Source organism: Amaranthus tricolor, chromosome 1 (genome assembly GCF_026212465.1).
Source record: "Amaranthus tricolor cultivar Red isolate AtriRed21 chromosome 1, ASM2621246v1, whole genome shotgun sequence".
Taxonomy (NCBI): domain Eukaryota; kingdom Viridiplantae; phylum Streptophyta; class Magnoliopsida; order Caryophyllales; family Amaranthaceae; genus Amaranthus; species Amaranthus tricolor.
Window position 1 is genome coordinate 29,677,763 of NC_080047.1, and position 12,100 is coordinate 29,689,862.

General features: G+C 38.1%; 1 protein-coding gene and 1 pseudogene across 1 annotated transcript in view; one reads left to right on the forward strand and one right to left on the reverse strand.

The window, feature by feature from the left end:
• The first annotated feature begins 9,657 nt into the window (after positions 1–9,657).
• The window catches only part of LOC130825633 (stress-response A/B barrel domain-containing protein HS1), a 3,575-nt gene continuing 1,132 nt past the window's right edge, over positions 9,658–12,100 (forward strand). Inside the window, exon 1 of the mRNA XM_057690957.1 lies at positions 9,658–9,940. Within this exon, the coding sequence (XP_057546940.1) occupies positions 9,801–9,940 (140 nt within the window). The 5' untranslated portion in view covers positions 9,658–9,800. The remainder of the gene's footprint in view (positions 9,941–12,100) is intronic.
• Positions 10,771–11,083, reverse strand: LOC130825642 (histone H3 type 3-like; annotated as a pseudogene).

A 12,100-nucleotide genomic window follows, 5' to 3' on the forward strand; every position in this document is an offset into this window, starting at 1 on the left:
CGTACTCGTTTATTTCTAAGTCTAGAATTAAAGACTTAGGATTGGAAAATCCCGAGAAAACATCTTTCTCAGTCGCTATTCCTTCCGGAGAGACCTTTCATTGTAGTATATTATTTCGTGGGGTGTCGGTCAATATAGGAAAGACAAAATCTCGAGTGATTTGTTTCTTTGGAAATGGAAGGTCTAGATGTAATCCTTGGGATGGATTGGTTGGGTAGATATAAGGCATTAATATATTGTGAGGGGCAATTTGTAACACTAAGCGGACCCCGAAGAGAGAAAGTTAAATATAGAAAGCTTCCCAAGGACCCAAGGTAAAAATCATATCGTCATTGAAGGTCAAAAAGTTAATCAAGCAAGGGCAACCGTGGTTTCTGTGTAGTATAAGTAAGGTGAAGGAGCGGGAGGTGCGACTTGAGAACATTCCGGTGGTCTGTGATTTTAAGGATGTTTTTCCAGAAGAACTTCCTGGTATGCCGCCAAGAAGGGACGTGGACTTTTCGATTGACTTAATCCCTGAGACAGGGCCAATTTCAAAAGCTCTTTACCGAATGGCCCAAACGGAGATGGAAGAATTGAAAGTCCAATTGGAGGAGTTGTTGGAGAAGGGTTATATAAGACCCAGTGTGTCGCCCTAAGGAGCCCCGGTGTTGTTTGTAAGGAAAAAGGACGGAACGATGCGTCTCTGCATTGATTACAGAGAACTTAATAAGGTCACTGTTAAGAATAAGTACCCATTACCACGGATCGATGATCTTTTTGATCAGTTACAAGGAGCAGGAGTCTTTTCCAAGATTGATCTGCGGTCAGGGTATCATCAGTTACGTATTAAGGAGGAGGATATTAGTAAATCAGCTTTTAGAACCAGATATGGACACTTCGAATTCACCGTGATGCCTTTTGGGTTGACCAACGCACCGGCGGCGTTTATGGGATTGATGAATCGAGTTTTCAACGCGTATCTCGATAAATGTGTGGTGGTGTTCATTGATGATATCTTGGTGTATTCTAAGAGCCTAGAAGAACATCGAGAACATTTAAGGATAGTCTTGCAGATTCTGCGAAAGAATCAGTTGTATGCTAAGTTTTCGAAGTGTGAATTTTGGTTAGAGCAAGTGGCTTTTCTAGGTCACATTGTTTCTAAGGAAGGAATTTCCGTTGATCCAGCAAAAGTAGCAGCTGTTCGGGACTGGTCTACACCCCGAAATGTTACGGATATTCGAAGTTTCTTGGGTTTGACAAGGTACTATCGTCATTTTGTGAAGGATTTTTTTTTTCGTGTCGCTCGTCTGTTAACATCCTTGATGAAGAAGGAGAAGAAGTTTGAATGGACCGAGGAGTGTGAGAAGGCATTTCAGTTGTTGAAGGAGATATTAACTACAGCTCCAGTGTTGACCTTACCTGATCCATCTTTGGAATATTCCGTTTACAGTGATGTTTCCAAACATGGATTAGGTTGTGTTTTAATGCAAGATAGGAAAGTAGTGGCGTATGCTTCGCATCAGCTGAAGACTCATGAGGTGAATTATCTAACACATGACTTGGAATTAGTGGTTGTGGTTTTTGCATTAAAAATCTGGCGTTATTATCTCTATGGTGTCAAATGTAAGATCTTCACGGACCATAAAAGTTTGCAATTTTTGTTCACTCAATCCGAGTTGAATTTGCGCCAACGACGTTGGTTAGAACTTATCAATGATTATGACTTGGAGATTGCTTATCATGATGGTCGTGCGAATGTGGTCGCTGATGCTTTGAGCAGAAAATCGAGGCACTCAGTCTCAGCATTAATAACCTCTGAGGAATTGTGTAAGGAGTTTGAGAGAAAGAGCTTAGAGATAATCCAAGAAGGGGAGTTGGAAGCCAAGTTCAGTGCATTGTCCATTCAACTTACATATTTCGAAAAGATTATGTCTAAGCAACTAGAAGACCCCAAGTTCATTAAACTTCGGGAGCAGATGAGTGAAGGGAGAGCTGAAGGTTTTACAATTCATGAGGACGGTAGTCTTCGTTTTAAAGGACGGTGGTGTGTACCGGATGGGTGTGACTCTTTGAAGGAAAAATTATTGAACGAAGCCCATTATTCTAGATACTCGGTTCATCCTGGTGGAGATAAGATGTATCAAGATTTAAAATGCATGTTTTGGTGGTCAGGTACGAAAAAGAATATTGCAGATTTTGTTTCCAAGTGTTTAACGTGTCAAAAGGTTAAGAGTGAACATCGAAGACCAGCTGGGTTACTGCAACCTCTAGAAGTCCCGGTATGGAAGTGGGATGACATATCTATGGATTTCGTGTTAGGTTTGCCACGAAATAAGGCTGGTAATGATACTCTTTGGGTTATTGTGGATAGGCTTACTAAGTCGGCAAGGTTTATTCCAATGAATTGTAAGTGGGATATGGAACAACTTGCTTGTGCTTATATTAAGTACGTGATTCGCTATCATGGAATACCTCGTACTATTGTCTCCAATCGTGATACTCGATACTTGTCACATTTTTGGAAATCATTACAGCAGGCTTTGGGAACCACTCTTCTTCAGAGTACGTCCTTCCACCCAATGATCGATGGTCAGACGGAACGCGTCAATCAAATACTGGAGGACATGTTGAGAGTGATAGCCATGGAATGGCAAGGTTCATGGGATGAACATTTGGATCTGGTAGAGTTCTCTTATAATAACAGTCACCAAGCTACGATTCAAATGGCTCCGTTTGAAGCACTTTATGGTTGTAAGTGCCGTAGTCCTGTATGCTGGGATGATTTTACTGAATCTGTCACCTTAGGACCTGATATGCTTGTTCAAGTGACTGAATAAGTAAAGTTAATTCGCGAGAAAATGAAAGCAACCCAAGATAGACAAAGAATCGTACGCCGATCTCCGACGTCGGCCTGGTGAATTTGAAGTGGGTGACAAGGTTCTACTTCGTGTGTCTCCAATGAAAGGAGTAGTTTGCTTTGGTGCTCGTGGAAAGTTAAGCCAACGTTTCATAGGTCCTTATGACATTGTGGAGAAAGTAGGGAAGTTAGCCTATCGGTTAACATTGCCTAATGCTCTGGGTAAAGTGCACGACGTTTTTCACATTTCTCAGTAGAAACGTTACGTTGCATCTTCTTCTCATGTATTAGGTCCAGAGCCATTAGAACTTGATGAGAGCCTAACCTATGAGGAACAGCCTGTCCGGATATTGGATAAGAAGGTCCGTAGTACTCGTCGGAGGGATGTCACCATGGTTAAAGTATTACGGTCCAATCACCGCTCACAAGAGGCAACCTGGGAGACGGAAGACTCCATGCGAGAGCAGTATCCTCACCTTTTCTCTCGGGTTAGTAAGTTACGGGGACGTAACTTCGTTAAGGGGGGTAGAAGGCGATAGGATTTTCGCGCGATTTATGTTTTGGGTTGATTTGTGTATGTGTGTATAGTGATTAAGTTCGTTTTACTTGTTTTGTGGTTATGTGTTATGATAAGTGTGGTTTTGGGGTCAAAACCTTTTTAAGGGGGGTAGTCTGTAACACCCCGATATTTTCCCGATATTTTCTTCCCGATATATTTAATAATTCACTAGTAATATTATTTCTATATATATATTTTATTTATTATTGGGCTTGGTCATGAGATTTGCAATCCTTTTTGGCAATTAGAATTATTTGGACCCAAACTTTTCCTTAACCCATCTTTTCTTTTAAAAAAAAAAAAGAAAATAGGAGGGACTCTTGGTGGAGCTTGTAACTCCCTTAGGGTAATGAAGGATCAAGGCATTAATCCCATATAATTAACCCTTCTTAATTCCTAAATTATTTTCATATTGACTTCCTTTCAAAATTCCTCCTAATTCACATTCCTAACTCCATCACACTTCATCATTTGGTGTTTTCCTTTACAATTGTAAGTGTAATTCTTAATCTATGTTGAATCTTAAGTTTTAATTTAAAATTCTATGATTATTATATGTTTTATCTTATAATTCATGTTTACTTTATGAATTTAAAATTTCACGTATGATTTTGGGATGTATTTTTCTATCTAAATTGATGAAGAATGTTTCTTTTTAGGGTTTTAGATATGTTTATATGTGTGTGAAGGATTTGTTTGATGGATGATTGTAAAGTATATATATATAAAAAAAATGGATGCTAATAGAAAAATGTATGTGGTGTTAGAAATTTATTTTATTGATTAATAGGAGGAATTTATAATGTTGTTAGAGAAATATATATAAATATATATGTGATGTGTGTGTGTGTACATTGTGTAAAAAGAATTATTTTTGAGGAATAAAAATTAATTTCATAGATGGTCATGAAAATTATGTAAATAGTCGTTTAGATTTAATAGGAAATAAAGCATTGAAATTTATATTTTTGTGATAAAAAAAAAATGAAATGACAAAATCCCGTAGGTTTGGAAAATGGTGAAAAAAGGTGTTTTTGGAACATTTTTGGCTTTGAAATTAGGTTAAAAATACTTATACTATGTTATAAATTATGGAAATTGGTACCCGGGGGTTTTGACGCCTTCCGGACGCAACGGTGAAGTCGGATTTTCAGTTTGACAGTTTTAAGTTGTGTTTCTGGACAGATTATGTATGCTGTCCTGTTTTGTGTGTTTACCATGTTATAGTATGTGATGGATGTTCATGATGTGTGTGGTATTCTAGGTGTGGGTGTAATTGTATATGTGTGTTATGGATGATTTGAGGAAAATGTGTACGTGTGCTTATTTCCCGAATACGATTGAACCTTGTAGGAAGTCGATTCGTGACCGGGAATTGATTAAGACGCTTGTGAATTGGTTATCTTGCTTAAGGTATGTACACGCAGCGTGGTTCGCATTAGTCCGATGTATCATATAATAATGATATACAAAAGTAAGGCATGGATATATAGTACGGATAATGTTATCTTTCGAATAAATAATTTTTATACATTGTTTTGATAAGCAGAGGTAGTATGACCTCACTAACCTTAAAGTGGACGTAGTATGACGTCAATTGGTGGAAATGAATTACTCGCGGTATATGGGGGCATTATGAGCCACCGCGGGGGTATGCATACTTAACCATAGGCACCGAAGTAAGGCGAGTGTCTATGGTAGAGACTTGCTTAGGGGTTAGCTCCCCCTAATGTATTGTCTCACTTATGGAGATTGGAGTGTACCGGCAGTATGGCTGGATAGTACAGCAGTATGGCTGACTAACCTTTATATGAAAATAATTATTCTTTATTAGCATGATCAAAGCGTACTTTTCTGCGAATTGACAGCTATTGAATTAAGTCTTTCTCTTGTTGTAATTAATTATTTGTTATGCGACGTTAGCTGACGTGTACTTTTGGTCTTAACGACCCTGCGATGATGTTGTTTCCTATCTGGGCAATGACTAGCAGTAAGTTAAGTTGCAGGTCTGGGGAGTGAGGATTGTCCCTTGGAGAAATAAACCGTTAGGATACAGAAGTCTTGATAAGAACTTCTAATAAAGTTTAAAGAATATTTGGTTTTATGAGGCGATTTTGTTCTCAAGTTGTAATAAGTTGATTTAATTTTTCGTTCTTATCCGCTGCTAAGAATTTCTTATATCTAGTAGTTCATAATAACACTAATAAAACTCGATCCGCAAGCTTCCCTTAATTTCAAATCCGTTTTTAACTGCCTTCTAACATCCTGGTTTGACTCGGACGATATACACTTGTTTTTAAAAGGTCATCTTCTCTTTTCGTACGATCCGAGTTATTCCGAGATGTTACAAGATCACTTGAACAAAAGTCATCAGAATACACTCGAGCCGTCGAGCAAGATAACAGACCACTCGAGCAATGATACTGATCAGCAGCCTGATGACCAGGCCACCTTACTCTGTTGCCTAGGACTTAACCACGAGCTTTTAAGGGGTGACCAAGGCGAATATAGCATCTTGGTACATGGACCTAATTATCAAGGGCTTAGGACCCTACTGAGAATAACCACGGAAGCCGGAGGAACCAGTACAAAGTACCCCAGTCGCCAGCAACTGAATAGGCTTTCCAGTACTTAGCCATTTTTCGGATTTTTCTGTTTAAAAATAACATGTTGTCAGGCACGTGTATGAGCTAGCCGTTGTATGATAGAAAGCTATATATAGGTGCATAGGCTTGATGTAAAGGGACATATTTGGTAATTACAAGTTTTCATTCAGATTTTTCCTAGTTTCAATCCGTTTTCATTGTTAGTTGTTCTCTTCGTTTTTCCTTGAGTATATTGTGTGTATTCTCCAATCAGTCCAACGCATTAAAGGAGGAGGATATCTCTGAAACTAGATTGAGGAACAATCTAGTGCACCTTTCCACAAGAGCGAGTGAAGCTTAGAGAAGGGTCGTGGATTCAGCCCAAGGGTGAGTGAAGCCTGAAGAGGAGGACCACGAGGCTGGCCTGAGAATCAAGAAGAGTGATCTTGGGTATATTTTGGTGAGGATTGTGTGTGCTTCCGCATTCTATAGACTATCTCTGAAGGTGAGCGTGATTCAGTGCAAGATTGTGAGTCTGAGGGACCCAATCTTGGTGCAAAATTGTATCAGAGCATAGGTGACGATAGGGCACAAACCACCATTGTTGAAGCAAATCGAAGAAATTTCTGTAAAGGAATATCAAAGGCGACTGAATTTGTGACGCGTGCGAATCTGGAAGCAAAAAGATGCGGTTGGCCAAGCTGAGGAGCTGCTGAAATTGCACAGGATGGTCAAGGAGAACATATGCAAGGCCAATAAGAATTTAAACAAAAAGCAGATGGGAAGCACAAGCTTAGAGAACCACTAAAGGAAGGAGATCTCGTCTGGATACATCTAAGAAAAGAGAGGTTCCCTTAGCAGAGGAAGAACAAATTGATGCCTAGAGCAGCAGGCCCATTTCCAATTACTGCCAAAATTGGAGACAATGCTTATAAGGTGAAACTACCGGCTGAGTACCATATATCAAACACCTTCAATATTGGGGACCTGCAATTACATCAAGCAAGTCAAGAATTGAGGTCAATTCTTCCTCAAGAAGGAGGAGTTGAACCATGTGCATCAAGGTCAAAACATGGCTCAAGCAACTCAAATCTTCATCTTGATGTTCCTATGGGTACACTTCCTGACCAAGAACAAGGAATGATGGAACTGGAGGCATTCGAGTCATCGAGCAAGCCTAAACATCACTCGAGCAAAAGAAAGTAGAATGCATCCGAGCCATCGAGCAAGACAGAACATCCGAGCAAAAGCCTTCAGCATGCATCCGAACCATCGAGCAAGACGGAACACTCGAGCAAGAGTCATCAGAACACATTCGAACCACCGAGCAAGAGAACAGATCCACCGAGCAAGAGAACAGATCACTTGAACAAAAGTCATCAAAATACACTCGAGCCGTCGAGCAAGATAACAGACCACTCGAGCAATGATACTGATCAACTGCCTAATGACCAGGCCACCTTACTCTGTTGCCTGGGACTTAACCACGAGCTTCTAAGGGGTGACCAAGGCGAATATAGCATCTTAGTACATGGACCTAACTATCAAGGGCCTAGGACACTACTGAAAATAACCACGGAAGCCGGAGGAATCAGTACAAAGTACCCCAGTCGCCAGCAACTGAATAGGCTTTCCAGTACTTAGCAATTTTTTGGATTTTTCTGTTTAAAAATAACATGTTGTCAGGCACGTGTATGAGCTAGCCGTTGTAATGATAGAAAGCTATATATAGGTGCATAGGCTTGATGTAAAGGGACAAATTTGGTGAATACAAGTTTTCATTCAGATTTTTCATAGTTTCAATCCGTTTTCATTGTTAGTTGTTATCTTCGTTTTTCCTTGAGTATATTGTGTGTATTCTCTAATCAGTCCAACATATTAAAGGAGGAGGATATCTCTGAAACTAGATTGAGGAACAATCTAGTGCGTCACCTTTCCACAAGAGCGAGTGAAGCTTAGAGAAGGGTCGTGGATTCAGCCCACGGGTGAGTGAAGCCTGAAGAGGAGGACCACGAGACTGGCCTGAGAATCAAGAAGAGTGATCTTGGGTATATTTTGGTGAGGATTGTGTGTGCTTCCGCATTCTATAGACTATCTCCGAAGGTGAGAGTGATTCAGTGCAAGATTGTGAGTCTGAGGGACCCAATCTTGGTGCAACTTTCTTGATAAATATGTGATGGTTTTTTGATGAAAGCATCATGTAATGCTTCACTATATACTAAGAAAATGCATTATGGAAGCATCATACTGAGAATCACAGTTCTATCAGATTTAAATATTACGCAACATAAACAAATTATCCTTCTCAATTTAAACATGTAATGCATTATGAAGAAAGCATCACAATATGAACAAGAAAACATCACACATTAATCAAGGAAGCATCACAGTTCAGTATGGGTTCAGAAATTAGTAGCACAGAAAGTATCACATTTGATCAGAATCACATGTTTGATCAGAAAGCATTACATGAAATTCTATTATGAAAGCATCATACTGAGAATCACACTTCTATCAGATTTATAAATTACGCAACATAAACAAATTATCCTTCTCAATTTAAACATGTAATGCACTATGAAGAAAGCATCACAATATGAACAAGAAAACATCACACATTAATCAAGGAAGCATTACAGTTCAGTATGGGTTCACTATGGGTTCAGAAATTAGTAGCACATAAAGCATCACATTTGATCAGAATCACATGTAGTGTTTCGGAACAAGTATTTCATTTCGAATTATGGATTTTAATTATGAAATTATAAATGAAGAATTTGAGAATGATAAGGTTTTGGTAGTCATTTTCAGATTCTCAACTATAACTACTTTAAAAGCAATTGTGGAATTTGATCTAAATTCAAATATAAATTTTTTTGATTTGCCAAACAATAAATTTGAACCAATTCTAAATTTTCAAATGAAATCATGGTTCTCAAACATGACAGAGAATTTCAGACACTTAAATTAGAAGTAGATTATTGTTCTATGCTTTACATTCTATTTCGAATAGTTCAGAGAGGTCAGATTGAATCGTAAGACGTACGATCCTACAAATGATATTTATAAAAATAATATAAACAGGCCGGGTCCGGCCGGGCTTGATGGGCCCAACCCATTCGAAGCTCGTTTCTAATTTTGTAAGGCCTGGTCCGACCCATTTTTATTAGAGCCCAACCCGACCCTTATCTTTTCGTTATTTAATCGTTTTAAATTACTTGGTACATTAATATTATTGACAACAAAATAACTCTGTAAATATCTATTATGCCTCCACTTTTTCTTACCTATACCTATTAAATTTTATGCCTATCTTTTAAGAAGTTATAATAATCTTATTAACATACAGCTGGTCTTGGACGAAATGGTCTCAAAATAAGACCGTTAATTTGGGCCGGCCCAATTCGCGCATGTAACAACTTGAGTATTTTTTCATTTTCTGGACATTTTTTTAATTTTGATCTTAAAGGTATTAATTTTGACTTTAAAGGTATAAATTTTCAAAATTGATACCTTTGGTCAAAATTGATAAATGTCCAAAAATTTAAAATATTATTATACGCGCAGATTAGACTGATCCAAATTGACGGTCTTATAATAAGACTATCTTGATCCTAAGTTTTGTGTGTAACATAAAAATACAAATTTTTTAATTTTTGTACAACACAATACCACTGTACCAGTAAGACCGAGGGAGACAGATTTTTTGTTGATAAAATGGTCTCCGTCTCATCGACGAAACTCAAACACCTTTATTAAAGCAATCGAGCGAGGGGAGAATCGAATGGTGAGTTTGTTTGTGAGTGTGCGTTGAGTGATGGAGGAAGCAAAAGGAGTGGTGAAGCATGTGTTGCTAGCAAAGTTCAAAGATGATATCTCACCTGACAAGATTGAAGAACTCATTAAAGCCTATGCTGACCTTGTCAATCATATTCAACCCATGAAGGCCTTTCAATGGTACACTCGCTATATCTTTTTCTGGGTTTTCCTTTGTTCTTGCTTACTTTTCTGGGTTGCTCCTGTTCTTTCTTTCTTGATGTATATTTTGAAAATGTTAGGGTTATGCTTTTGTAAAATGATCTTTTCTTGATTTGTTTAGAATGTTTTGAATCTGAGATTTGGATCGTATGCGGATGATTGCAGATTTATGAAGTGTGTGATAGTCCAGCATCTGTGATGTTTGATTGTTTAGATTTATTAGGGTTTTTATACGTGAATATAATTTTTCGATCGCATCATTACAGAACAATTGGAAATTGGAAATTTGTAGCTGTGAACTATTAATGGTGAACCCAAAAGTTAATCAGCTGTGAACTATTAATGGTGAACCCAAAAGTTAATCAGGGAGCTTAATGGGAAAAGCCCTTTGCTCTATAGAGAGATCATATAGACATACAATTAAGAAATTGGAAATTTGTCGTAGTGAACTCATAATTCTCAAAGATAAAGTTGACTTTCTAAGTCATCTTTCTACTATGTTTCTTTGCTGGTTTGACACATTGTTTGAACTAGATTCTGTCCTCCCCTCCAAACTTAACAACATAAAATACCATAGCTGTTTGCTTTTCATTTTTACTTTTGTGAAAAGCGTGGACATTTGTTGTACTAGGTGATTTTGCCATTGGCTTGATGATGGTGAAGTACATGATGATGATTCCTCGATTCTTCATAGAAACATAGCAGAAAGATGCATTTCAAACTTTCTAGTATGGTTTCATAAGTGATTAGTCTATATGAGATAGTAAACTAGACCTTGCATTGGAACTAGCCAAAATATTTGATAGGGTTTAAGCACCTTCGATCTTGATCCGCTTTGCAAGCTGGATTTCCTTTGGCATGATGGTAATTCGCTTGGCATCATAGTGCAGAGATTGATTTCTTCAAATAAACCAACGGGGTACCCCTCATAGGAGTTTCTTGAACAATAGCTCAGTGCTCTAGTATTTTTGAATTTCTTGGTGGGCGACGGTGCCTCGTCTGTATCTGTGAGGGTTCTTCACACCACTAGTACAATGGACGGATTTGCGTGCTGGCCGTTGTTTCTTGGGGACCTTTCCCAAGGTTGACTGACTTGCGGGCAGTTTGCTTCATGTGTGCCATGTGATATTGTTGTTTGAAGGGGGGAAGAGGAGAAAGTCTAACCTCTGCTGTGTTGCTTTCCCTCTCCTACCTGTGTTTGTGTATGCAAACTGGTGTACAAAATTTCTAATAAGAAGGCCTTTTTATAGTGAAATTAGCTTGGGAGCAAGCTAACTTGGGATTTAAGAAACCTGTAGTTAAACTCATTTTTCCTAAATTATAGAGACATGGATTCTTCAAGGAAATCTTTTTAAAACTGATATATGAAAATCTTTAGATTCTGCTAATAGTCATATATTGGATGTCAGATGTCATTAACATATTGGAGATTTACATTGTTATTAGAATTGAGAAATTATTTAATGTAGGTTTGGTTGAGGGAGAAAAATACTTTTGAAGTTTAGTTTTCCTTCCTTTTGATGAAAAAGTTTTGGGTGTAGAGAAAAATTGATTTCCTTCTTTCTTGGCAGAATCATGATTTACATGGGGGCGTGCAACTCTTTTCCTTCTTGGGTCTCATTTCTCAAATTTTATCCAAACCCAGTCTTGGAAAAGGGGGAAGGCAGTTTCGATGGAATACATTTTTGCTCAAAAGAAACATAGCCTTAGATATACAATTTAAAAATGAAATTCAAAGCATTCAACATACAATTCTTAAAGACAAGGTTAGTTGCTAAAGCATCATTCTTTGTCCAATCTCCTCCGAGCTTAAGCTATTTGGTTCTGTATTTCTTCCTTCTCTTATGCTTGCTTGATTGAGCAATCTTCCTCTCCACTCCAACCTTCTCCACTCAATATTGGTACCATGTCCACTTAAATGAGGACTTTGTAGTAGGTTGATCGTCGATGACAACCAGCTGATAACTCTATCTCATTACCAAACAATGGTCGACTCCATATTTTTAGGATTAAGGCTTTGTACTGGAAGAGGAAATTTGATATTCCTTCTTTCTTCCACTAAACACCTATTTTCATATTATTTTAATTGCGTAAGATTGCATACATCTAATTTCCTTGTGCTAAAACTCATAATGGAGG